Source organism: Gorilla gorilla, chromosome 4 (assembly GCF_029281585.2).
Source record: "Gorilla gorilla gorilla isolate KB3781 chromosome 4, NHGRI_mGorGor1-v2.1_pri, whole genome shotgun sequence".
Lineage (NCBI taxonomy): Eukaryota > Metazoa > Chordata > Mammalia > Primates > Hominidae > Gorilla > Gorilla gorilla.
In genome coordinates this window covers 44,125,541-44,152,188 of record NC_073228.2, presented here as the reverse complement: position 1 = coordinate 44,152,188, position 26,648 = coordinate 44,125,541, and the positions used below count along the sequence as shown (strand labels likewise).

General features: G+C 50.7%; 3 protein-coding genes and 1 non-coding gene across 7 annotated transcripts in view; 2 read left to right on the top strand and 2 right to left on the bottom strand.

The window, feature by feature from the left end:
- Nucleotides 1-267, bottom strand: part of LOC109027059 (uncharacterized) — a 49,828-nt gene extending 49,561 nt beyond the window's left edge. Inside the window, exon 1 of the transcript XR_002006190.3 lies at nt 206-267. This is a non-coding gene — a transcript (uncharacterized protein). The remainder of the gene's footprint in view (nt 1-205) is intronic.
- Nucleotides 268-373: 106 nt separating this feature from the next.
- Nucleotides 374-8,209, top strand: PNPO (pyridoxamine 5'-phosphate oxidase). Of its 2 annotated transcripts, none has more exons than XM_004041466.5 (7): nt 374-683; nt 2,204-2,328; nt 3,512-3,611; nt 4,455-4,508; nt 4,757-4,885; nt 5,219-5,289; nt 5,510-8,209. In XM_004041466.5, exons 1-7 carry the CDS (start codon nt 546-548, stop codon nt 5,676-5,678), a joined length of 786 nt encoding a protein of 261 aa, XP_004041514.1. In that variant the 5' UTR covers nt 374-545; the 3' UTR covers nt 5,679-8,209. The 2 variants fall into 2 exon arrangements, with proteins under 2 accessions (XP_004041514.1, XP_063562376.1); XM_063706306.1 differs by lacking the exon at nt 374-683 and adding an exon at nt 741-921.
- CDK5RAP3 (CDK5 regulatory subunit associated protein 3) overlaps nt 5,722-26,648 on the top strand; it is a 35,086-nt gene continuing 14,159 nt past the window's right edge. For both annotated transcript variants that reach the window (XM_055387741.2, XM_055387742.2), the window contains exon 1: nt 5,722-7,749. The gene's annotated coding sequence lies outside the window, so the exon portion shown is untranslated. The remainder of the gene's footprint in view (nt 7,750-26,648) is intronic.
- PRR15L (proline rich 15 like) lies at nt 10,871-16,810 on the bottom strand. Of its 2 annotated transcripts, none has more exons than XM_004041469.5 (2): nt 16,584-16,810; nt 10,871-12,166 (listed from the first exon to the last, which is right to left on the bottom strand). In XM_004041469.5, the coding sequence occupies exon 2, from the start codon at nt 12,135-12,137 to the stop codon at nt 11,826-11,828; it is 312 nt and encodes a 103-aa protein (XP_004041517.1). In that variant the 5' UTR covers nt 12,138-12,166; nt 16,584-16,810; the 3' UTR covers nt 10,871-11,825. The 2 variants fall into 2 exon arrangements, with proteins under 2 accessions (XP_004041517.1, XP_018883060.1); XM_019027515.3 differs by having other exon boundaries at nt 10,877-12,169; nt 16,584-16,728.

The following is a 26,648-nucleotide window of genomic DNA, read 5'->3' as shown; positions in this document are numbered from 1 at the left end:
TCACCTTGCCTCAGAGTCTGGCCCCTAATTCCAATTTCCATTTTTCTTTTCCCATTCCACTAGTCTCCCTTCCCAGGGGGTACTTCCTGCCCTAAGCTCACCTACAGGCACCTACTATGGGCCAGCCACTTAATACTGACTACTCCCCTCAAGCCCCCGGGACACATCCTCCGCCCCGCCTGAGCTGCAAGAGATCCTCCTATACCTTTAACCAACCTCCACGTGCGTGTTAACAGCGGTGACAGCATTTCCTTGTCTCTCTGCTCCCACCCCCAAAGGCGCTACCCATTGGCCGCTGGGTTCCCCTGTTCTCGCTCTAATTGGCCTCGTTACCGAAAAGCTCCAACCAACGACCTCTCCGTGTCTGTCTCCCTCCTCCGATCCTGGAAACTCATTGGCTCCGAGGACTTAGGACCTGTTAGCTTGGTTGGGCGACTGGCAAATCCTTCCTTCCCCGGGGTAGAAGTCCAGGGTGAGAAATTGGTTCCGAACTCAAAGGAACCCAGTGTCGGGCCACAGCCGGGTCACGTGGCCGGCGGCCCCCCATGACGTGCTGGCTGCGGGGCGTCACGGCGACGTTCGGGCGACCTGCCGAGTGGCCAGGCTACCTCAGTCACCTGTGTGGTCGCAGTGCTGCCATGGACCTGGGACCCATGCGCAAGAGTTACCGCGGGGACCGAGAGGTGCCGCCGCCAGGGCCAGGCCTCCTGCAGGGGCGGGGGAAAAGGGGTCCCCGGAGTCATCTACAGCGGGGAGGGGAGTAGGAGGAGCCCCTCGGGGCTTCTGGGGCCACCCGGTGGGGCAAGGAGGTTTGAGGATCACCCCCCGTGGGAAAAGGGGGCTTCAAAGACATCCCACCAGGGGAGGAGTTCCGGGGAAACGCAAATGAAGATGGGTTCAAAAGGCAGCCTTTCGTAATGGGTAAGAGCTCGAACTTTGGAGCCTGCCTGGGTTGGAATGTTTAATGTATCTGGGCCTCAGTTTCCTCATCTGTGAAGTGATAGTATCTGCCTCACGGGGATGTTATTGTCTTAGATGTTTGTAAAGTGCTTAGAACCCTGCTACTCGACAGGTAGCAAGGTCAAATAACTTGCTCAGTCCCACATCTAGTGATGAATGAATCGGGGTTTCATGTGATGGATGTCAAGACTGTGCTGGGCCTCCCTCAAGGGCGGGGGAAGAGGGGTCCTTGGAGTCATCTACTGGGGGGAGGGGAGTAGGAGGAACCAGCCCCTCAGGGCTTCTGGGGCCACCCCCTGGGGCAAGGAGACTTGGGGGTCACCCAAACCTCCTTGTGCCAGGTGGGCATGGTCATGGGCCCCTCTTTAGGTGGGTACAGTGACAAACAGCTTACAAACTGTTTGACAAAAAAGTAAGTGGAATATGGGGGAAGGGGACTAGCTCAGGGAGGAGGGGAGGAGAAAGCTCTTAGCTTACTGCCTTCAGTACTTTCTGCTGACCACTGGGAAGTTCTTTTCCTTTTCCCTCCTCAGGAGGGGAACCAAGAGAACCTTTTACGAATTGGGGTCCAGGGCCCTGGTTGCCAAATCTGGTTGCATGTGGGCATTTCTAGAAACGCTTGTTTAAAATGCAGTTTTTCCAGCCTGGGCAACATAGTGAGACCCTGTCTCTACAAAAAATTAAAATTAGTCGAGCATGTTGGAGCGTGCCTGTAATTCCAGCTACTTGGGAGGATGAGGTTGGAGGATTGCTTGAGCTCAGGAAGTTGAGACTGCAGTAAGCCGAGATCACACCACCGCACCCCAGCCTAGGTGACAGAGCGAGACCCTGTCTAAAATAAATAAATAAATAAATAAATAAATAAATAAATAAATAAATAAATAAAAATGCAGTTTTTGATGAAGCCTCAGACCTGCTGAATGAGAAATTATGGGGGTGGAGCCCAGAAAGTTTTTTTTATGCTCCCCAGGTGATCTGATGCACAGACAGTTTTGACACCCATGACATGTAACCCTGATTTATCCATCACTAGCTATGGGACAGCAAGTTGTCTGAGTTTTTTATGCCTGTTTCCTCACCTGTAAAATGGGGCACAGAATCTTCTTACTACATACTATTTCTTATTTCAAGGTCATTGTCATGAGGACTAAATGAGTTGATTTTTGAAAAGGGACTAGAACAGTGCCAGGTCCATAGTAAGCACTATATATGTTTATTAAATGAAATAAATCTCCCTTCCTAGGCATTTGAGGAGACTCATCTGACCTCCCTTGACCCAGTGAAACAGTTTGCTGCCTGGTTTGAGGAGGCTGTTCAGTGTCCTGACATAGGGGAAGCCAATGCCATGTGTCTGGCTACCTGCACCAGGTGGGCATGGCCGTGGGCCCCTCTTTGGGTGGATACATATGAACTAGGAAGCTTATGAAGCTCTCTACTCTGGATGCCAATTTTATGGTTCCAGCTCTGTTATTAACATGCTCTGTGGCTTTAGGCAAGATACTTGTCCTCTCTGGGCCTGTGTCCTTACCTATAAACCAAAGACCAGGCCACAAAATTACATTTCAGTGATAAAAATGCAGTGCCTTGTTCATTTCTGCCCTTGATACATCCACACACAACCCCTTGCCTCCCTCATCTCCCCATCTACCCGAGCCCCGTCTGCCATTCAGGAGCTACTTCTCCTGGTGAAGCTCTGTCTCTCTCTCGAAATCTAGCACAGTGCTTGACTATATCATTCATTTGACAATTATATGCCCTTTGAGACATCACTTGTATTAGCCTGTTATTCAATTCTCCTCGCTAAAGTGTGAGGCCTTGTAGCCAGTGCTCTTGTACTGTGCGAGTGGATATCTCCCAGAGCTCTGAGCAGAGGAGCTGATCTCATAGCACCACTGTGATCCCAAAGCACTGGATGATTGCATTATTGTTAGTCCCTGCCCTTAGGGTCTTATGAATTTGCTAGGGCTGTCTTAACAAAATACTGTAGACTGGATAGCTTAAACAACAGGAGTTTATTTCCTTATAGTTCTGGTGGCTGGAAGTCCAAGATCAAGGTGCCATCAGGGGTGGTTTCTGATGAGGCCTCTGCTTGGGGTTTGCAGACAGCTGCTTTTTGCCATGTCCTCACACTGCCTTTCGTGTGTGTGTGTGTGTGTGTGTGTGTGTGTGTGTTGTGGAGGGCAAGGGAGGTGGTTCTGAAGTGTCTCTTCTCTTACAGTGACACCAGTCCTACTGGATTAGGGCCCTACCCCTATGACCTTACTTAACCTTAATTACCTCCATAAGGTCCCCTTCTCCAAATACAGTCACATTGGGGTTTAAGGCTTTAACATAGGGGTTTGGGGTGACACAATTCAGCCCATAACAGGGCCCCAGGCTGTGGTGTCATACCTCTAGGACAAATCCCCAGGAGCACATGGGACGGGGTAGCCTGACAGCCCAATAAAGGGGGTGCAGCTGGAGGGGGTGCTGAGACATCCTTTGGGGAGAGGGACTATAGCCAGAACATTGAAGCAGATTCTGACCACAGTGCTCTGCTGTTTGCTCCTAGAGATGGAAAACCCTCTGCTCGCATGTTGCTGCTGAAGGGCTTCGGGAAAGATGGCTTCCGCTTCTTCACTAACTTCGAGAGTCGAAAAGGAAAAGAGCTGGTGAGTGAAAAGAGCTAGTAATCTTTCCCAGGGCCTGCAGGGTTTGGCTCTTGCCTCCTCAGTCACCTTCTTATGCCACCCCACCCCCCTAGTCTACTTGCTCTCTGTGTGCAGGTGCCCTCCTGTCATGAGGCCTTGGCACTTGCTGTGCTCTTTGCCATAAATGAATGAATGCACTTTCTAACCAGCCTCACCCCATCAGCCATGACCTGTTCCTTCAGATCTCAGCCCACATGTTACCTCCTCAGGAAGGCCTTCCTTGACTCTGACTCAGACTCAGCCCCTCATGCTGTTTGCTGCCATTATAACTTGCAACTTTCTTTTTTGTCTTTTTCTTCAGTTTGTAACTGAGCATTTATTTGGGTGATTATGTAACTGATATTTGTCTCCTCTGCTCAACAGTAAGCTCTGTAGGAGTGGAGGCTGCTCTGTTTTATCTCTGCTGTATCCCCCGCACGTCTCCTGTTGTCAGACCCAGAGTGGGCACTTCGCGTGCGTTCAATGAATGAATCCAAAATGAGTAAATCTCCCTGAGTCCATGCCAGCCAAGCATGCATTTCTCAAGACTCACAAATCTGTGGGTGAGAGAAATCACCCAGTCTCACTTTGGAGTCTGACTGGCTTAAACTTAGCTCCACCACTTCCTGCAGGAACTTGGGCATGTGACTTAGCCTGTCTCCGTGTCTGTGACAATAGGCCTACTTTTGAGGGGTTAAATAAGCTCTTACGGTGGATGCATCTGCTGTGGGCCTGCGCACTACAGCTCTCCTGCCTTTTCCCTGCATGCCAGAGGCCTCCTCTCCCTGTCCTGATGGCTGGCTGTGGATTCTCTTTTATTTCTAGGACTCTAATCCCTTTGCTTCCCTTGTCTTCTACTGGGAGCCACTTAACCGTCAGGTGAGTGAATTTTCCCAGGACAGCCTGGGATGGGCTGGGTTGGCAGGGCCTGAGTTTATGGCTAAGTCTAGTGAAGGTCCGCAGACTGGGCAAACATCCCAGCTGGGCACTCTGCCTCTAAAATAGCCCTCAGTTAGTTGGAGCCAAGAGTGGTGGGGCAGCTGATCGAACAGAGAGGAATGGGGCCTGTGCTGGTAGGGAGGGCAGGTGGCATTGAATGCCATTCACCCAGAGCCATCCCTGAGCAGGTGCGTGTGGAAGGCCCTGTGAAGAAACTGCCTGAGGAGGAGGCTGAGTGCTACTTCCACTCCCGCCCCAAGAGCAGCCAGATTGGGGCTGTGGTCAGCCGCCAGAGTTCTGTGATCCCTGATCGGGAGGTGAGTGGGGCTCCACTGTAGTCCTCCAGGTGGTGGAGGCTTTGGCTTATCCCCAGAAGCTGTCCCCAGGAGATGCCAGGAGATGTCCCCAGGAGATGTCCTCTCTCTCCAGCCCAGTGAAAACAGTGAAAAGGACAGTGAGAAGGGAAAGTGGGGGTAGGGAGAGGGGAAATAGGCCTCCTCTGTCCATCTGGCCATCCTGTTGACTGCTCCTGGAGGACAGAGGCCAGTCTGCTCTGCTCACCCATGTCCCCAGCACATATCCCCAGGAAGTCCTTGTTAATGAATCATTGCCTGGGCCTGGCCCTTCTTCTAACTCCTCCCCCTGGACAGTATCTGAGAAAGAAAAATGAGGAACTGGAACAGCTCTACCAGGATCAAGAGGTGCCCAAGCCAAAATCCTGGTGAGTGACATCTGGTAGCCCTCTAGAAAGGGACACCAGGCCCCTGTGTTTACTTGAAGCCACCTGCCTGGGGAATCACAGATCTCCTCCTCCCTGGCCACCCTTGTCAGATGCATCCCAGCAACTTCCTTCAAGAGGCCCTGGGATGAGGGGTGAGGGTGGGAGAGTGACCTGGCTAGAAAACTCCACAGAGCACTGAAACCTCTGCTTCTCCTTATAGGGGTGGCTATGTCCTGTACCCTCAGGTGATGGAGTTCTGGCAAGGTCAAACCAACCGCCTGCATGACCGGATAGTCTTTCGGCGGGGCCTACCCACAGGAGATTCCCCTTTGGGGCCCATGACCCACCGCGGGGAGGAAGACTGGCTCTATGAGAGACTTGCACCTTAACTCTGGGACCTGCTGGCCCAGAGTGGAGCTAGGGCTAGGTGTCAAGAGAGGGTGTGGGATTGGGACCCAGGCCCTTCTTTCTAAACTCAACCCATTTCCCTCCCTACCCCTTATCTTCAGGACTCTTCAGAGCTAATCCTCTAAGTTCTCTGTACTCAGTTGGTTCTCAGTTAACTGGTCAAGTGGAGTGTAATGGTGGCGTAGAGAATCACAAATGGAAAATAATTCCATAATTATTTTTTTGACCTTGCCTATGATTGATTAGGATAGCTCCCTCTAGGGGTAGCAGCCGGTGTGACTCCCTTTCTGGTGACAGACAGGGCCCCAGCAGCCCTGTCTGTTACCATGTGAGTCATACTGGCCAAAGCTTAGTCCTAGCATATGCACCTGAGCCAACCTGGCCAATCAGATTGTTTTGTCAATAATTTGAAATTTGAACTGGAGAGATCCAGAACCTTGGGAGTCATTAAAGCCAAGTCATTCATAGCAGCCAGGAAACAATAGGAACCAACAGCCTCTGCCTGCTGCTATTGCAATTCCCAGGATCTCTCCTTCCCTGGATCCCTCCCTCCCAGGTCTGGGCTGTGCAGTTCCTCCCCCTGCCTTAAAACACCCCACTATCTCTGTAAAGTCTCTCTCTCTCTTTTTTTTTTTTTTTTTTTTTGACTTAATCTAGCTAGAATCTATTTCTGTTGATTACAACTTAACTAACTCATTTACGGATAGGACTTTTTTTTTCTTTTTTTCTTTTTTCTTTTCTTTTTTTTTTGAGATGGAGTCTCACTCTGTCGCCCAGGCTGGAGTGCAGTGGTGTGATCTTGGCTCACTGCAACCTCTGCCTCCCAGGTTCAAGCAATTCTCCTGCCTCAGCCTCCCAAGTAGCTGGGACTACAGGCACACGCCACCACGCCCAACTAATTTTTGTATTTTTAGTAGAGATGGGGTTTCACCATGTTGGCCAGGATTGTCTCCATCTCTTGACCTTGTGATCTACCCACCTCGGCCTCCCAAAGTGCTGGGATTACAGGCATGAGCCACCACACCCAGCGAGACGGGGTTTCATTATGTTGGCCAGGCTGGTCTCCAATTCCTGACCTAAAGTGATCCGCCCGCCTTGGCCTCCCAAAGTGCTGGGATTACAGACATGAGGCACCACGCTTGGCCGGGATAGTGTATTTTTATAGCACTTCCCCTACTGATTGCTGCCTTCTCTGTGGCTACAAGGGACCCACAGAATTACAGGGAAGTTACAGGGAAGCAGGTTTCATCTCAATATTGGGAGAGATTTCAAACAATCAGACCTGCCTGAGAAGGAGTGGGCTGTCACTAGGAATTTTTATTCCCAGTCAGTCAAGAATTTTGTAGAAGGGCTTCATGTGCTGGTACCAATAGGACAGGAAGATTTTAATCAGCTTTACTATCTATGTTTTTTTATGGAAACTGTGTGTATGTATACATACATTTTCCAAAAAGAAAAATTAAATGATTATAGAGATTATGTTTTTCAGACTACTCACATATCTGCTTTTCTTACTCCCCACCTCTGCTGATAATTCCTAGTTCATTGGTTTTTCCCCCACACTGGAATTACCTGGGGAGCTTAAAAAACCCTGATGCCTGGGTCCCACCCTCAGAGATGATTGAACCAGCCTGGCCAGCATGGCAAAACCCTGTCTCTACTATGATATGAATGCAGCCTGGGCACTGGGAAATTTAAAAACTCCCCAGAGAATTCTGTGCAGCCAAGGTTGAGACCTCCTAGTCTAGAGTTTTGCTATACACAGGGTGGTCCACAAGCCAGGAGCATCAGCATCACTTGGCAGCGCCTTAGAGATTCAGACCCCAGACGCACTGAATCTGACCCTGCATTTTCACTAGACCCCAGGTGATCAGCTGCACTAGACTCAACCTCTAAACCAAGACCTCCCACCCTCACAGTCTGTGATCCTTTAGTGACCCTCAGCTGAGTCCTGTGCTGAACTGTGTTTGTTCTCCTTGAGCACATGCCCGCTGACCAGGGACAGACTGGATGAGCAAGCAACCTATTGGCTATGGAGAGGAGCCAGGCTGGGTAAATGTTTGCTGTGACTAAGCCAGGATCAAAGAACTGACTGTTGCTTGCACTGGCTGGCATTGAGCTTGCCACTCTGTGAACTGTGCTTCCTTCCCCTGCATGGACCTGTGCCTCAGTCACTATTATTCGCAGGCCTTCTCCAAGGGCAGCCCTCTCCTTGTTTATCCCTCTTAAGCCTGCGTGCAGGAAGGCACATTAACCCTGTGGCCCCCTGCAGGCAGGAGGGTGTTGGGTGCCCTTACCTACCTTGCCCTTTTTCTTGTACCGTAGGCTGTGCCGTTTATGAGTAAGTGATGTGTGTCTGTGTGTGTGTCTAGAAGTGCTGCACCCACCTTGTGTTATTGGAGGTTGTGTATCTCCCTAGCTTTGAGCCTGGTCTCAGATGTTCCTTTTCCGTTCTCTGTCCAGCCGTTACTGCCCCCAGTCTGTAATAAAAGCCTATCAGCCGTGCACTTTATTGATGTTCAACCCGGCCTGGTCTCCCTCAACCCCCAAGGCGGGGACTTGGGGAATTTAAGCAACTTTCCTGTCCCCTCACTTCTCTGCACCTTGTAGGCAGTATGTCCAGTAGGGGGAGCCCGCCGCCCAAGGTCGGCCCCTTCCGGGCAGTGAAAGCAACTTCTAGCCGGCCTCGCCTGCCTCCCCCTTCATTGGCTTGGGCCGCGTCCCAGTGAAACTGTGGTCGATAACCCGTAGCCTCTCCCGGTTGCCGCACATATTTGCGCTCTCGGTTCCTCCTCTTCCCCTGTTCTCATGAAAACTTGCAGCTGCCTCGCTCTGCTTCCCTGGGCCTCCAGATCTCTCTTTGGCTTCTAGTACCTACCCCACATCCATCTGGCCACCCAGCTTAGAAACATATGTGGACTTTACCTAGAAGATGGAGCCGGGGTCAGCATGCAAGGGGCAGAGGGGCTGTGGATACTCTCACCCAGAGGGGTAATGGTGATACTGGAGGAGTTGGCAGTACAGTGCCAGTATTATCTAGAACCTTAGGTTGGTGGCCCAGGGGCCATCCTTATCCCCCACCTCAGGGAAACCGAGAATGGGCGGATGTGGGAGATGCCTGTAGTCTAGGGTCTTAGGGGACACTCAGCTTCAAAGCTGGTTGGCTTTATCCAACTGCTTCCAGAGTGTCCAGCCCCCTCGAGTGATGCTCACCTCCCAGGATCCTAAGACCCAGACGTTGCTCCCTCCCCTCCCAACTTCCCCTTCTGCAGAAGGTGTCTGTGCTTTTCTTTGTTCTGAGCTTCAGTTTCCTGTCCCCGTAGCAGATGAGAATCAAGAGCGGAAGGTGGCTGTGTGGGACAGTGGTCACATGTACAAGCTGGCTCTGGCTTCAGTCCCAGCTGTACCACTGCCAGTGCCTGGCCCCCAGGGTGAGTGATTTAACCTCTAAGCCTCAGCCAACTTGTCTGAAAAATGGGGATAATGACAGCACCTGTCTCAGGTGATGATAGGATTAAATGAACAATCTTAGGGAGGACTTGTTCTAGGGGCTGCCTGCCTTAAGCACCCTATAAATGTTAGCTATTAACACTGGGCAGGGCTGCGGTATAGGGAAAGTCTGAGATCCTCTGTGGAGGCCTCATGGATTGAGTAATTGGTGAGATCCTAGAAAGTTCTGTGTAGTGGGAAGGGGTAGGGGAAAGAGGCTTTGGGAAAGGCAGCACCCCTGAGCCTGACTTCCATCCCTCCAGCTCCTGGTCTCCCTTACTCATCATTTGAGGTCCCCCTGGCCGGGACGAGGCACCTAACAAAGCCTCCCTTGTATAGGTCTGTTTGTTTCACTGATAAATTCCCTGAGCAACAGCTCCTGGGGTGGGGTGGCCCAGCAGCCTGCCAGGAGCTGACCTGGAAGCCGCAGGACCACATTGTTTAGTGGCCACCTTGGTCTCTCCCTGTGTTTCTACCACAAGCTCCAGAGATTTGGCCAACATTTTTTTAGTTCCCAGCTCTTATGGCTTGAGAAAGAGCTGGACCTAACCTCATAAAGTGACAGCTTTCTCTCCTCTTTCTTATTTATTTATTTATTTTTGAGACGGAGTTTCGCTCTTGTTGCCCAGGCTGGAGTGCAATAGAGCTATCTCGGCTCACCGCAACCTCGGCCTCCTGGGTTCAAGCAATTCTCCTGCCTCAGCCTTCCAAGTAGCTGGGATTACAGGTATGTGCCACCGCACTTGGCTAATTTTGTATTTTTAGTAGAGACGGGGTTTCTCCATGTTGGCCAGGCTGGTCTTGAACTCCCAACCTCAGGTGATCTGCCTGCCTCAGCCTCCCAAAGTGCTGGGATTACAGGCATGAGCCACCGCGCCAAGCCTCTCTTATTTATTAATTTTTTTTTTCCCCTAGAGATAAGACCTAGTTCTGTCACCCAGGTTGTAGTGCAGTGCCACAGTCATGGCTCACTGTAGTCTTGAACTCCTGGACTCAAGCAATCCTCCCACCTCAGCCTCCCAAGTAGATAGGACTACAGGCATGTGCCACCACAGTCAGCTACTTTTTGTTTGTTGGTTGGTTTTTTTTTAGACACGGGGTCTCTCTATGTTGCCTAGGCTGGTCTCAAACCCCTGGGCTCAAGCAATCCTCCCACCTCAGCCCCCAAAGTGCTAGGATTACAGGCCTGAGCCACCATACCCACCTTCTCCTTTTTCTTAGACCAAAGCTGTGGGGTATGGTGGAGTTCCTTATAAAGGAAGGGGGAAGGAAACCAGTATTAAACTGAGCACTTACTATGGGACCTCTCATAGGCCACTTAATACTGACCACTCCCTATGAGATAGGTATTATTTCAGCCCCCTTTTACAGAAGAGGAAACTGAGGCTCAGAGTACAAGCAAATGTTCCCAAGGTCACCCAGCTACTAAGGGGTAGAGCCAGAGTTTGAATCTTAATCCCAAACCAAACCACTGAAACTTTGGGGTCAATCACCAAAGGTCTGCCTTACTCTCTTAGAGCACCTGATGGGCTCTCTGTTGACTGGAGAGAACTGACCACTGAGGTGTAACTAGCTCCTTCTGCTCCCCCATCCCCATACTAAGGCTAGTTTGATGGTAAAAATTAGTGACCCAGTTCCTACATTGTCACACCTGGGAACCCTTCCTGAAGCTTGAAAGGAACAGTTTGAGCACAAAGGTCCACTTTACTTACATGAAGGAACATAAAGGCATGAGAAACAGTCATCTCAATAAATGCAAGACATGAGCATAAAAGAGGTTCTCTGCTTTTCCAGCATTGTTATTACAGAGAGAAACCTACAATTATTTTGTTAAACAAAATTCAAGGCTCCAGGACTCATCTCTGGAGCTGATATGTCTTAAATACCATTATAGTAGGAGAGGGAGAGGAGAAAATTCCCCACCCACTCCCCCGATTTGGCCCGTGTAGCTTCCCTTTGAGGGTGTGTGACTTGCCATCTGCAAAAGTCATGGCCAAAACAGGAACTAACAGGCCAAACTACCATCAATCTAGTCTTCTACAGCACCCTAACACAGTGCCAGGGTCCTCTGTCCCCTCCGCACCTGAGGGCAAAGTTCCAGGAAGTTTACTGCCGGTGTTAGGAGGTGAGCTCAAGTTCAGGGTCTCTGCCTCTGGCTCCACAGAAACCAGCCCCTATTACGTGGCTTCTGGAAAATGTGCCCTCCTCAGGATTGGTCCAGGGAGTAGTCACAGGTAGAGAAAGTAAAGGGAGCAGCAATTGAAACTCGCCCTTGACCCTGTGTCCAGTAAGGAGGTGACGTCTGTCTGGCTCACTCTCTCCATTCCCTGCCATGCCCACCTCCCTGCTGGCCCTGCCATTGCTTCAAGGAGGGCTGTTCCTCCTGGGTGAGAGTTTTCACCCTTGAACTAGAGTGCCTTTGTATGTGGTCGGGGGAGGGTGGAGGACCCTGGGATCTCCCAGGTCTTACAAAAGTGGCGGCACATAAATACAAACCTAAAAAACAGCCATTTCCTGCCAGCAGGTATCAACTGCCCCCACAGCTTCAGCTATGGCCAAAGAGGCCAGCGTGGCAAGGTCCTGTCTCAGATCTGGCTGATGGCAGGGAGCCAAGAGGTGCTAGCACCCTCCTCAGCCCTTCACTTTGATGACCGTCCTTCCTCGTGATCATCAAAGAGGTTAGGGTTCTCTGCCAGCGTGGCTCTCACTTTCTTCTTCTCCTTGAAGCGTCCTGAGTTGGAGACCTTGACGTGCTTGCCCTTTGTGCTCTTGTCCACAATCTTCTCCAGGCGGGTGTTAAAGTCGCTGTTGGGGCCTCCAGCGTCAGGCCTCGGGGGTTCTGCATCTCCCTCTGTTTGGGCATAGGTGTCAGGGATCTCATACAGCACTTTGGGAGTGGATTTCTTTTTCCGGAGGAAAGTCAGCTTCCACCAACCAATTTCAGTCGTCATGGTGCTCCCTAAGCCAAGGATGGGGCTTTCTGCTGGAGCAGGGTGGGGAGACAAAGGGGTCAGTGGGAAAAGGGGGTGGGTGCCTTTGGACCAGCTTGCTGCAGACTCCTAATCATGGGCTGTTTTAAGAATTAAAGAAAGGGCTGGGTGTGGTTCTTCATGCCTATAATCCCAGCACTTTGGGAGGCCAAGGCAGGTGGATCACCTAAGGCCAGGAGTTCAAGACAGGCCTGGCCAACGTGGTGAAATCCTGGCTCTGCTAAAAATACAAAAATTAGCTGGGTGTAGTGGCACGCACCTGTAATCCCAGCTACTCAGGTGGCTGAGGCAGGAAAACCACTTGAACCCGGGAGGCAGAGGTTGCAGTGAGCTGAGATCATGCCACTGCACTCCAGCCTGGGTGACAGAGCGAGACTATCTCAAAAAAAAAAAAGAAGAAGAAGAAGAATTAAAGAAAGAATTTAAGGTAGGGCTGAATAAACCCGAGATTCAGGTCAGTGGGGTGACACAATGCTTTTGGAGAGTGTGTGACAAGAAAAGGGTCAAAGTCAAGGTCAAGACAGGGAAGCCACTTGCCAGACAGAGAGGCAGTGGGACAGGCACACACCATTGCCCTGCAGGGTTGTCGGGAGCTTTGAGATAATTCCTGCCAGGCCCCTCAGGGCCACAGGCAGGTGGACAGCTTGCCTGAGTCACACAGCATCCAGGCCTTTGATGCTCTTCCCAAACTTCCCACTATACCACCAGACCCTGCTGCCAGGCATGGGCAGACCATTGACTGGTAGCATAGGGAGGGAAACGCCCTGTGCATTTTGCTTGGAATTCATTACAAAATTAAATATAATTAGTGGCATTCCAAGCAATTTGAACTTCCCAGTGGTGACCAGTAGGGCTAAAGTAGCTGCTGGGCTGTTCCTAAGGCAGGAGTCAGATCCTCAGGCTGGGAGTGGGAAGTCCTGGGGGCTGTCCTAGCCTCATGACCACTGGCAAGCTACCACCTCTCTGGGCCTCAGTTTCCTCACCCATCCCATCCAGCGCTAGCATTTAGCTCTACTGTTAATCCCTGCCCACAGAGGTAACCATGCATTGCAAAGTAAAACTTATGATAATGGGAATAATTACTAAGGGATGGTTCCCTTTCCCCACCAAGCTTCCACAAGGACAGGAGTTGGAAGGGGAGCTAAAAAGGCAGAAAGCAGTTAGAAGGATCCCAGAAGTACAGGGGGGACATGGTCATCACAGGTTGTACCTTGCAGGGTGGGGCTTGGGGCTGAAATCCAGGCTTCTCCACTCACAGGCTATGTGTCCTGCCATGGAGCTGCCTTCCCTGGGGGCTCACCTTTGACTAATTTCCACAAAGGTACTATCTGAGCTAGCGGAACTTCTGGGAGAGGAGGTTGCCTGGACATCATTGATTGCTGGGGTATGTAAGATAGAAGCAGATGACAGTCTGCTAGATGAAGGAAGATCAATGACAGAACAGGTAGAAGAACACTGATGACTGGTGAGGTCGGTGGTCTTGTTCTCAGGATGCTTAGCTGCTGGCTGTGAAAGCTCCCAGGAAGGAAGGTGCAGCCAGTGTACACCAGAAAGCTAGAGGGTATCACCTCCTTTTAAAAACTGGAAGTGTTCACTGCATTTTTGAAAAAGACCAGAAAGACACTCCAAATGATGTGCCTTTTTTTTTTCTTTTTTTTTTTTTGAGACAGAGTCTTGCTCTATTGCCCAGGCTGGAGTAAAATGGCATGATCTCGGCTCACCACAACCTCCTGGAGTAAAATGGCATGATCTCGGCTCACCACAACCTCCACCTCCCAGGTTCAAGCGATTCTCCTGCTTCAGCCTCCCAAGTAGCTGGGATTACAGGCATGCGCCACCACGCCCGGCTAATTTTGTATTTTTAGTAGAGACGGGGTTTCTCCATGTTGGTCAGGCTGGTCTCGAACTCCTGACCTCAGGTGATCCGCCCACCTCGGCCTCCCAAAGTGCTGGGATTACAGGCATGAGCCACTGTGCCCAGCCCAATAGTGCCTTTCTTTATGTAGGAGTAGAGGATGCTTTCTCTTCTCTAGTTTTCTGATTTCTGGAATTTCCATAATGAGTATAGATTATTTTAGGGGTTGGGGAGCATATCAAATTTAGGAAAGAGGAGAGCACGACGCAGGCCTAGACTTTACGATGAGCTGAATGCCTGCATCCATACCCCTCGTGCTCTGGTCTTCTGCTCCCCACCCCCTCCCTCAGAGCACACAGCTGGTGGATTCCTTCCCATCTCTCTGTCTGGGAAGCAGCTCCCACATTGCCAGCTCTGTCCCTTTAGCTGGGCTCAAGTAGCAAGAGAAGCTGAGGGGAGATCTTGTGCAGCTCCCGCTCAGAAAGTGAAGGAGCAGTGAGAGGGGCTCCATAAATACTTCCAGGGCACCCTGGAGAGGTGAGCACACCTAGGGACAGCCTGAGAGGTTTGCTTTGGCAGCTTGCCCCACCTGGGCTTAGCACAGCCTTGTACAGAACTTAGTGTTCCAGAATGGGTTTCTGGAAGGAGGTGGGGGAGAGCAGAGAAGGAGGAACAGGGCACTTGCTTGGTCTGTGGGTGCCCGAGTCACTGCCTTGTCTGGAATGAGGCCCACAGCCCCACCACTGCCCATTTGGGGCTGCCAAGGAACTTGGGGAATGGAAAAACAGAAGATCCAGCTCCTGAGACTATTATAACCACCAGATTTTCTAGCTCCAGAGAGAAAAGGGCTTCTGCCTGTGCCATTAAAATTCACCTGTTTTAACATATTTCAAGTTGGCAAACCTGGGGCTTAACTCTCCTTGGCATAAAGGGAGCCACAGATCACGAGGAACTTCTCAGCAAACTGTAGAGATGGGAACAGCCCTTGTGCCCTGCCCTGGGGCCTCCACCAAGGCATCAGCTCTGGTGCCCTTGCATCCTAGCCTTGTACTCTGGTCTCTCTAGAATACTCTGCCAGAGGCCAGGTGCAGTGGCTCAAACTATAATCCCAGCACTTTGGGAGGCTGAGGCAGGAGGATTGCTTGAGGCCAGGAGTTCAAGACCAGCCTGACCAACATGGGGGAACCCCATCTCTACTAAAAACACAAAAACACAAAAAATTAGGCGGATGTTGTGTCGTATGCCTGTAGTCCCAGCTACTCGGGAGGCTGAGGCACGAGAATCCCTTGAACCCAGGAGGCAGAGGTTGCAGTGAGCTGAGATCATGCCACTGCATTCCAGCCTGGGCAACACAGTGAGACTCTTTTCTCAAAAAACAACAACAACAAAAAAAGAGAATACCCTTTTTGCCAGGCCTTCCTGTCTCTTCTGCCCAGGAGGACATGTGGGGACCAGTAAGCAGGTGTTTGCCCCATTAGCAAGCCTGACTTATGGAAATCTGAGTTTGCAAAATGGAAAAATTAGCAGACTATTCTTTGTTTTACAAAATAACCCAGCTGTAGGATCTGTAAATAGTCATCATAAAAGATAGTGTAAAATCTGATTTGCTTTAAAAACAAGCAAACAAAAAAGGTGATGTGATATCCAAACTTCCCAGTTTCTCAAAGTTGCAAAGAACAAGATATCTACAACCGCCTGCCTGTGCCTCATCACAGAGGGCTGAAAGGGGTTGGGGGAGTTGGGGCAGGTGCTCGGGGCTTCAAACAGACCCAGCATTTGGTGACACATGGTGGGCCCTGCAGTTAGCTCGTGCAGGTTCCTGAGCTGGCCAAGCTAAGGGCTGGGCCCTTGCCCTGGGGCCTTGCAATCCAGGGATGATGGAAATCAGCCCCTGAGGATGCCAGCTTCACCTCTGCTGTTTGCACAGCTTTGGGGCCATGAAAGGCCTCATGGGACAGCCTGCCACCCCGTCTTTGGTGGCCAGCGCTATAGCATGCACATGGGTGTCCCAGGACAGGCCCCTCCATCCCAGCTGGGTTCTGTGAGCTGCTCTGAAGGGCTTTGCCCAGACTGAGCCAGGCCCCTCCTGAGCTGGGTCAAGTTAACCATTGACTGGGGCAGAGGTGGAGGGGCAGGGGGACAGATAGGGGAAGCAAGTCAGCTAATATGTTGTAAGACAAAACCCCAGAACTCCCTCCCCCATCCCTCTGCAGGGCCCCGATGGCACTTAGGGGGCCTGCAGGATGAGACAGGGGTACCCTGGATAGGAATGGGGAGATGTTCCTACCAGACAGCTGGAAAAATGCTCCAGACTGGGGGGTCAGAAGGGTGGGCTCCAGTTCAGCAAGGGTTAACAGAAAACTACTCAGCAGGAGCTCTGTTGGAGGCCTGGATTGACTCCAAGAGGCCAGTGGGATGAGTCTTGAGTGGAGACCAGGTTAGAGGCCTGGGTTCCTCTTTCCTGCTGGGCTTGTCAGCCCTGGAGGCAGAACCAGGTGCTCTGACTGGGGTCTATGCCTTGGTTTCCCCACCCACCAGCCCTCTGCCTGTACCTGTAATCCCGACTGCTCCAGGCTGGAGGTGAGACCTTTCCTAGAGAAGCAGTTGAGTGTGGGAGCTGCCTGGGAGGGTGAGACTCGGGAAGCAAGTGGTGCCTCCGGGCTGCTGTATCACGCAAGGCTCAGCCAGGAGAGGTGGGTAGGAGCAGCTGCACGTCAGGTGCAAGAGAAACAGGTGCAAGAGCTGTTACCTGCTCTGCTGTAGCTCCTGAAGTCAAGGTGAACCTGAAACCCAGCCCCTCCCGGCTAAGTAAACAGAAGCAGAGGCCAGCTCAAGCTGATGAATATTCATCATGCCAGAAATCCAATCCCAGCGCCCCTGCATCCACCCAGAAGCCAGGGTTCTCCAGGGACCGCCACGCAGGAGGAGGGAATCCCAAGGGAGATCTGGGGTCAGGGAGCACAGGAGGCTCTGGCTCAGTTTCCCCACTCTTGGGTGTCTGGTTGCACTTCCCAGCTATAGCCAGGGTCACCCCACCCATTTCATCTTCTGAGGAGGCGCAGACCCCTCTCCAGCATGGACCACCACCTGGATGTTGCCCAGGGCACAACCAGGAAAGAGTTAAGGGCTGCTGCTTCCATTGGCAGGCTGGGTAGGACGGGGTGCACCCCAGCTTCCTTTGAACTCCCTGAGTCGAAACCAGTCCCGGTTAAACTGGTTGGCAGACCGGTTCCCAGGCTGTCCCTCCCCTGCCTGAAGCCTCAAAGTGGGGACTGGGTTGGGGGCTGTGGCTTCCTCCTGACCTGAAGAGCCCCTCTTCAAAAATCTCCCTAGGGAGAAAAAAAAAGGGCACAGCCTCTCCTCGGGCCAGGCTCTCCAGACCCACCACAACCTCAAACATTGTCATCCCTCTCCCACTTTGCTTGGAGGTGGGCTTCAAGGCCCTTGAGATCTTATGCAGAATTCCATGTTTGTGGGCAGAGGGGCATTGCTTTTTCTGCATGGATTATACTTTTATCAGACTCTCAAAGAGACCTGTGACAGTGTCCCCACTAGCAAAGTGCCACTGGCTTCAACTCCTCCCAGATGTCCAGCAGTCTATTGAAAGGGCCTTCCTGGGTATTATAAAGTTGGCAAAACCTGGAGCAAGTTCTCAAGGAAAGGAGAGATGGGTCCCTAGTGAGTCTGGAAGAGAAGGAAAGGCAAGAAGGCAGGGGATGGGCACACGGTTGGGGACAGGGGTAGAGTGTGTGTGCATAGGGGCCTTCGTCCTCACCGATCTGCAGTCTCATTGCCCCTGCAAACCCACCGTCGATCAAGCTGTGTGCAGCGCTCAGCCAGGGCTGCTCTTGCAGATGGCTCCGTGTCTGGGGAGCGTTGTTTTGCAGCCACCCGGAGGTGGCCTGTCCTATTTGCGCTTGCATTCTCTCTCCCCTCGGATGGGCATCGCTGGAGAGTGGAAAACATCTGCTACATACTCAGTGTCTCTGCCACTTCCTGGGCCCAGTGCTACCAGCTTAGGTGCCCAATCCACCCACCAGCTACCTTCCTCCATGGACCAGGTGTGCGTGTCAGGCAAAGAGTGAGGCACGGGGTAGAGAAAAGCATAAAATCCCCCCTTTCCGTGGCTCTCCCTCTAAGTTACATTTGAAATCCCAGCTCACCAACTCTTAAAGCTGTCCCCCATTTCCAATCCTGCTTCTACTCGCTCCAGCTTCTGATGGCCTCTTGGGTTTGTATTCTTCTCCATCTGAAATAGCCCCCCTTCCCTTAAAATGTCCTTGGGTAGACAGTCCTCCAAAGCCTCCCCACAGCCCACAGCAGAACCCGCTTGGCCTGGCTCTCCTAGGATGGGGCCTCTGCAGCCTCCTCTCATGCACACCCACCCCTGCCAACTCTCCCTGAACACTAGGCCCTTCTCTGCCTGCCTTTGTAGTCATGAGGCTGCCTTAGAAGGGTGAGATTAGGAGTGCTGGCTGTGCTCTTGGGTAACAATGTCCCCCCCATCACCTGTGCGACCCAAGAGAAACTTCTTTTCATCCTTCAGAACCTGAATTAATGATCACACCTCCCACCCTGCCAGGAGTTTTCTTGTTTCCCCTTCTGTGTTCCCATAGAACCTGCTCATATACTTCTATTTAACATGATATATATACCATGATTGGTTTCCTCTTACAGACTTTTAGCTCTTAGAGCCCAGAATTATGTATCACTGATCCAGACCAGACATACAGTAGGTACTTATGCAAGCTTGAAAACACAAATGAGAAACAGAAACATTGTTTTTACCCAAAGAAACTGTTAATGTAGCCAATTGCTTTGTCTACCTTGCAGGTAAATGTGCAAGAAAACCCATTTATTTGCCTTCTTGTGGTTCCAGCCACAGCTGGCTTGCTGTCATGCTATCATCTCCCTGGGGGGTGATTTGAATTGAAGGATATAATTTTGTAAGGTCCCCTACCTCTAGTGCAAAGTACACACAGCTGTCCCAGAAAGGTGCCCACAGCCTCCTAGATCTGTCACTTTCTATAAAAGCCTCGTCTACTCAGAGTGGATATCTGGTTCAGAAGACAAAAACTCCTTCCAGCTCAGGTGTTGGGAAGAGACCAGAAGGCTAGTGGGATGGGCTTTGGTCTGGGGGACGGTAACCCAGAGTCAGGTCCCTGTTCCCCATCCATAGAAGAAAGGGCTTGCCCTGGAGGCACTAATTCCCCATGCCTCGGAGATCCAGCCTCTCTGATGTCTGAGCCCAGGGGAGCAGATTCCTGTTCTCTTGGCTCCACACTGGAGAAGGAGCCCCCATAAGTGCCATGGCAGGCCTACCTGTGGCTCTCCCTTCCCAAGTGCCACCAGTCCCAGGTGCAGGTGTGAGGACCTAGCGCATTACCAGGGAGGGGCCAGCCTGGGAAGTCAGGCACAACCCCTGGCCTTCAGGGCATTTATTTCTGGGAGGAGCAGGGCTGGGAGGAAAGTTTGAGATAAGGCTGTGAGCTACGAATATAACTCCTCACGTACAGGCCACTTTATTGCTTTATAAAAATTTTCACCTTTGGCCGGGCACAGTGGCTCACACCTGTAATCCCAGCACTTTGGGAGACTGAGGCAGGCAGATCACCTGAGGTCGGAAGTTCGAGACCAGTCTGACCAACATGGAGAAACCCCATCTCTACTAAAAATACAAAATTAGCTAGGCATTTTGATGCATGCCTGTAATCCCAGCTACTTGGGAGGCTGAGGCAGGAGAATCACTTGAACCTGGGAGGCGGAGGTTGCAGTGAGGCGAGACTGCACCATTGCACTCCAGCCTGGGCAACAAGAGTGAAACTCTTGTCTAAAAAAAAAAAAATTCACCTTTAAGCACACCTTCCTAAAACTAGGTTTAAGTGTAACATGCTATATACATGCAGTGTGCACGTTTTAAGAAATGTGTTCTTGTTGAGTAAAGCAAGTTAAATTCACCTAAGGGAGCCCCAAGGACCTTGGTGCCCTTTTGGGGTACACAGCCATGGGGCCCCATTGCATTACAAATCTAATCAGCCTGGCATATCCATCCCATTTTACTGATCTCTGCCCAGCAAGTAGATCTAGGCTTCAGGGATATTTCTTCCCTAAAACACGGAGAAGAGAGGTGCTGCCATTCTCCTCAGCTCTCCCCGTTCTCTGGAAGGCCAGGAGATTGGAGATCCTGGGGGTGTCCAGCCTGGTCGAGGTGACAGGTGGGGCAAGACCAAAGATCAGTCTCTGGTGGGCTACGCCAGGTGCAGTGGGGAGGCAGGGGCAGGCAGAAGCTGCATTCTGATCTGAGGTGGGTGGTGGGGCTGCCATTGGAGGGGGCTTTCTCCTTGTTTTCATGCGAGGCGTTCCCTTCAAGGAGATCTCAGCAGGGAGTGGGGGTATGAGCAGCCAATATTAGGGGGACTGTGTTCCAGGCACTCTTCCAAATGTTCCACAGGTGTGAACTCTTGATCCCCATAGCTGCCCCTTAAGGTGGATTCTCTAACCGAGTACACCCATTTGCACCCCGTCAGCAATTTTCCTGTTGCTGTTTTCATTCATTTCCTGTAGCTGCCATGAGTTACCATGAACTCCATGGCTTGAAACAACAGATATGGATTCTTCTGACCTATCCAGTAAGTCAGAAGTCAGAAATGAGTTTAACTGGTCAAGACCAACGAGTTGCCAGTGCTGTGATCCCTCTGGAGGCTCCAGGGAGAACCTGTCCTTGATTCTTCCAAGCTCCTGGTGACTGCAGGCACTCCTGGGCTTGTGGCCACATCACTGCAATCTCTGCCTCCTTTGAATTCACTTCTGTAGGTTTGGCTAAACTCCCTCCACCTCTCTCTTATAAGGACACTTGGGATGGCATTTAGGGTCCACCCAGATAATCCAGGATTCTCTCATCTCAAGACATTTAACATAATCACATGTGCAAAGAGTCTTTTTCCAAATAAGGTCACACTCATAGCTTCTGGAGATTTGACATGGTTATCTTTGGAAGGATCATTTTTCAGCCTTCCACGTTCTTCATTCAGACAACCTCTCTGTATTGTCAGACATAAGTGTGCTTCCTACATCCTTCTTCAGGGAAGGACTTGCTGCCAGGTCACAGGAGTGTGGTCAGCAGTTGGCCATCAGCTCCTTCAAGGTCTGTCTCAGCGACAGAAAACCACCTTGCCCTAGGGCTACCATTCTGGAGCAGCGCACTTCTAGGGATAAAAAAGCCCAGCCATTTCAGCCCCATGAAGGACATTCTCGGAGCAATATTCACTCAGAGGCCTCCACCACATTGACTAAAGCTTTGCTGGGCCTGCAGTGCAGTTGGATTTCTGCCTCTGCCCAGCATTGCTTCCATCTGATTCCTCTCACAGAAAATGATTCCTAATAAACATCTTGCCCCCCAAAACACCACCTACTTCTGTAGAATGCAACCCATGACACAGACGTTTCCATTTTTGCCAGTATGATGGAAGTGAAGTGGTCTTCTTCATGTCATTTATTTATTTAGAGATGGAGTCTCGCTCTGTTTCCCAGGCTGGAGTGCAGTGGTGCCATCTTGGCTCACTGCAACCTCCACCTCCCAGGTTCAAGCAATTCTCCCACCTCAGCCTCCCATGTACCTGGACTTACAGGTGGGCACCACCACACCCAGCTAATTTTTGCATTTTTAGTAGAGACGGGGTTTCACCATGTTGGACAGGCTGATCTGGAACTCCTGACTTCAGATGATCCACCCACCTCGGCCTCCCAAAGTGCTGGGATTACAGGTGTGCACCATTACACCAGGCCCATGTCCTTTATATTTGCATTTCCCTAGTGTACTGGATTGAATAGTGTCCCCGAAAATTCACGTCCACTCAGAACCCCAGAATGTGACCTGCATTGGAACTACGGTTTCCAGATGTGGTTTTCAGATGTAGTCATCCTGGGTTAGTGTAGGCCCTAAGGCTGAGGAGTAGTGTCCTTACAGGAAGAATGTCATGTGACAATGGAGGCCATGTGACAATGGAGGTACCTGCAAGCCAAGGACACCAAGGCCTGCCAGCAGCCGCAGAAGCCAGGAGAGAGGCACAGATAGCATCTCCTCCTCAAGGAACCAACCATGCTGACACCTGGATTTCAGACTTCAAGCCTCCAGAACTGCGAGAGTAAATTTCTTTTTTTTTCTTTTTGGGACAGAGTCTCTCTGTCGCCCAGGCTGGAGTGCAGTGGTGCGATCTCGGCTCACTGCACCCTCCACCTCCCGGGCTCACGCCATTCTCCTGTCTCAGCCTCCCGAGTAGCTGGGACTATAGACGCCCGCCACCACGCCCGGCTAATTTTTTGTGTTTTTAGTAGAGACAGGGTTTCACCGTGTTAGCCAGAATGGTCTCGATCTCCTGACCTCAGGTGATCCACCCGCCTCGGCCTCCCAAAGTGCTGGGATTACAGGCTTGAGCCACTGAGCCCGGCCCTGTGAGAGAGTAAATTTCTATTGTTTTAAGCCACCCAGTTTGTGGTGATTTGTTACAGCAGCCCCAGGAAACTAGACACTTTGTTTCTAGTAAGGTTGGACATCTTTTCATACATTTATTGGTCATGTTCTCTGAAATGATCTTTCCTTCCTTCTTCCCTTCCTTCCTTCCTCTCTCTCTTTCTCTCTTTTTTTTTTTTTCTGAGTCAGGGTCTCACTATGTTGCCCAGGCTGGTTTCGAACTCCTGGACTCAAGTGATCCTCCTTCCTCAACCTCCCAAAATGCTGGGATTACAGGTGTGAGCTACCATGCCCAGCCAAAATGATCATTTTCTTCAATGTAGAAAAATTTCTGCATCTCATCATATGAGAGTTGTCTTTCTAGTAACCACTGACTTAAAAAAAAATCATTGCATTTATGGATCCCTGGCACCTTGCATAATTCTATTTTATTTATTTATTTATTTTTTTTTTTACAGACAGGGTCTGTTTCCGTCACCCAGGCTGGAATACAGTTGCACAGTCATAGCTCACTGCAGCCTCAAACTCCTTGGCTCAAGCGATCTTCCCACCTTTGCATATTTCTACAGCTTTCCAGGGACCTGCTTGCCCATTGGTTGGGAATCCTAACCTACGGAATTAAATTTCAACCCTTTATAATGGACCTGAAAGTTCTTCAAGATCTCCGTTTGCCTGTCTCTTCAACCTAATTTCTCTCTACTCTCCCCATAAACATCCATGCTCCCATAACAAACTTCTTCCTTCTGGAACAGCCATTCTCTCACCTCTGGGCTTTGTCCTTGCTTTTCCTTTTTCCCAGAATGACACCTGTCACCTCCCTTCCTCTTTTCTCTCCTCTCTGTTCTATTACAATTCATGCCATCTTGCAAGACTCAGCTCAAGTGTTACTTCTCCTAAGAGCCTGCTCTGGTGGTGTTCTGTCCTTCTCCTTTGCCTTTTCCCATGCTGAGTTGGATACTCCGTCTCCTTCTTTCTGTTCCCTTAGCACTCTGAGCATCTCTGAGTGGACCTCTTAGTAGCTTTTTTTTTTTTTTTTTTTTTTTTTGAGACTGAGTCTTGCTCTGTTGCCCAGGCTGGAGTGCAGTGGCATGACCTCAGCTCACTGCAACCTCTGCCTCCTGGGTTCAAGTGATTCTTGTGCCTCAGCCTCCTAAGTAGCTGGGACTACAGGCAGGCACCACCACACCCAGTTAATTTTCTGTGTTTTTGTATTTTTAGTAGAGACGGGATTTTGCCATGTTGGCCAGGCTGGTCTTGAACTCTTGACCTCAGGTGATCTGCCCGCCTCAGCCTCCCAAAGCGCTGGGATTACAGGTGCCTCTTATTTGCTTTGCATAGATTTTTTGAGCACCTTCTATGCATGAGTACAGTACTCTCACACTCTGTGACGACACACTCTGGAGATGTCGTCATGGGATTTGGAAGGTGGTGGGCCCCTCACTCAACATACTTTTACTTCCTTTGAGGCCTAGGACTGTGTCTTCGTGATAAGGTGCTCAGGGTGTATAAAGTTGAACTCCATTGGAAAAGAGGTGAATGGATGGGTGGTTTGGTAGTATCCTTGGTTTTCCTTTTCTTAGCAGATTAGATTCCCACCCCCTTCCATGATAAGCATGGTGAAATAATGAAATACAGTGGCATCCTTAGAAGATGACAAACAGGACCCATTTCATGAAGCCACCCAGGGAGTTCTTTTTCCCCAGAAGACTAACAAAGGTGGAGGGATGAGGTGGCCAGGAGGGCATGAGTTGCCAGAGTTAAGGGTGCAATGAGTGGCCCCAGAGCATGACACAGGTGACTGGCCCCACATAGACTTTCACTGGTCTGTACCAAACTCGTGAAGCTGACCACCCCTAATTTCTTCTCCCTGATTTCCTCCCTTCACTCCCAAGAGGCTCAGAGGATGTTGACTCCAAGTCCTGAGCTGTAGAGGAAAGGATGAGAAAAGGATCTGGGGACCTTGCACCTCTTGTCCCAAGACAAAGTAATCATGGTCCCCACTTATCACAACTACCACCATCATCAAATGCCTTCCTGCATACAGCTTTCCTTCATTACAAACATCCATTAAGCTCCTGACACTCAATGTCAAGTGTCACACCGGATGCTGGGGTTATAGAGATGAACAAGTCTGCTTTGGCTTCCCAGCCCACAGGTACTCGCAGACTAGGTGGGGAGACAGACTGAAAAACGCAACATGCCGGGCATGGTGGCTCATGCCTGTAATCCCAGCACTTTGGGAGGCCAAGGTGGGCAGATCACGAGGTCAGGAGTTCAAGACCACCCTGGCCAACATGGTGAAACCCCATCTCTACTGAAAATACAAAAATTAGCCGGGCATGGTGGCACATGCCTGTAATCCCAGTTACTCGGGAGGCTGAGGTAGGAGAATCGCTTGAACCCAAGAGGAGGAGGTTGCAGTGAGCTGAGATCACACCACTGCATTCCAGCCTGGGTGACAGAGCGAGATTCTGTCTCAAAAAAAAAAGGAAAGAAAGAAAGAAAGAAGGAAGGAAGGAAGGAAGGAAGGAAAGAAAGAAAGAAAGAAAGAAAGAAAGAAAGAAAGAAAGAAAGAAAGAAAGAAAGAAAGAAAAAAGCAACACAGTGGTTACACTCCAGGCAGCAAGAGGCCCAAGGCTGCTATGTTTCCAGAGCTTCCAGCCTAGCAGGCAGATACACCACACACACACACAGGCACACACACCACACCCCATAGTCAGTGTGGCTGTGAGCAAACACACAGACCATAAAGTAATAAAAATATAGCAGATAAAATAAGTGAGTTATTTGAATGTTGAAAGTAAGCCTTCTTTTATGGATATTGCAGGAGGATAAGTAATGGGCTCCCTTTCCCAGAATGGGGTGTGGTAAGAATGAACTTTGGAAAGGGGCAGGGCCTGCAGGGGTGGGAGTTCTGAGCGTCTGGCACAACAACTGGGGAGAAAATAGGAATCAGGCCCAAGGGAGGAAGAGACCTGAAGCTGTTGTGGCTGAGCCAAAGGGGCAGGCAGGGGTGCAGGAGAAGCAAAGGCACATCACACAGAGAAGAAGAATGCAGGCTGGGTAGCCCAACAGGCCTGGGTTTGAATCCCAGCCCCATCAACTATCCACTGTATGATTTTCCTTTTTTTTTTTTTTTTTTTTTTTTTTGAGTCTTTCTCTGTTTCCCAGGCTGGAGTGCAGTGGCACAATCTCGGCTCATTGCAACCTCTGCCTCCCAGGTTCAAGGGATTCTTCTGCCTCAGCCTCCCGAGTAGCTGGGATTACAGGCATGTGCCACCACGCCCAGCTAATTTTGTATTTTTAGTAGATGGGGTTTCACCTTGTTGGCCAGGCTGGTCTCAAACTTTCTGACCTCAGGTGATCCACGCGCCTCGGCCTCCCGAAGTGTTGAGTTCCATGCGTGAGCCACCGCGCCTGGCCCACTGTATGATCTGTATGATTTTCTTTTCTTTTCTTTTTTTTTTTTTTGAGACGGAGTCTTGCTCTGTCACCCAGGCTGGAGTGCAGTGGCGCGATCTCGGCTCACTGCAACCTCTGCCTCCTGGGTTCAAGTGATTGTCCTGCCTCAGCCTCCTGAGTAGCTGGGATTACAGGCATGTGCCACCACACCCAGCTAATTTTTTGTGTTTTTAGTAGAGACGGGGTTTCACCGTGTTAGCCAGGATGGTCTCGATCTCTTGACCTTGTGATCCACCCGCCTTGGCCTTCTAAAGTGTTGGGATTACAGACGTGAGCCACCGCACCTGGCCCACTGGATGATTTTCAACATGTTACGTAATTAATCTTTGGCTTCCTTGCCTTTAAAATCTGGTTAATGATGGTACCCACATTATAAGGTTGTTAGAAGAATCACATTAGATAAGGCTTGTAAAACATTTAGATCTACACTGGCACGTGGGCATGTTTATCACGTAATAAGCAAGCTAACAACAACAATAGTGGATGGCAAGGTAGGCTGCCTACATGGTGCCTCGGGGCTCTGTGCTTCCTTGTCCAAAGCTGGCGCAGCCCTGGTATATCCTCCTCACCTCTCTACATGTGCTGCCCCTCTCCCAGGGTCCCATCTGCTAAATCAGCAGAGAACTGAGAGATTCCTGGTCAGAAACCTACCATACCTCTCTCTGCCTCCTTCTAGCTGCCGGGA

Coding starts and splice junctions, on each gene's coding strand:
- PRR15L (XM_004041469.5), bottom strand. CDS start 12,137: ATGACGACTGAAATTGGTTGGTGGAAGCTGACTTTCCTCCGGAAAAAG.
- PNPO (XM_004041466.5), top strand. CDS start 546: ATGACGTGCTGGCTGCGGGGCGTCACGGCGACGTTCGGGCGACCTGCC. Junction 2,329..3,511: donor TGTCTGGCTACCTGCACCAG/GTGGGCATGGCC, acceptor GTTTGCTCCTAG/AGATGGAAAACCCTCTGCTC. Junction 4,886..5,218: donor CTGTGATCCCTGATCGGGAG/GTGAGTGGGGCT, acceptor CCCCCTGGACAG/TATCTGAGAAAGAAAAATGA.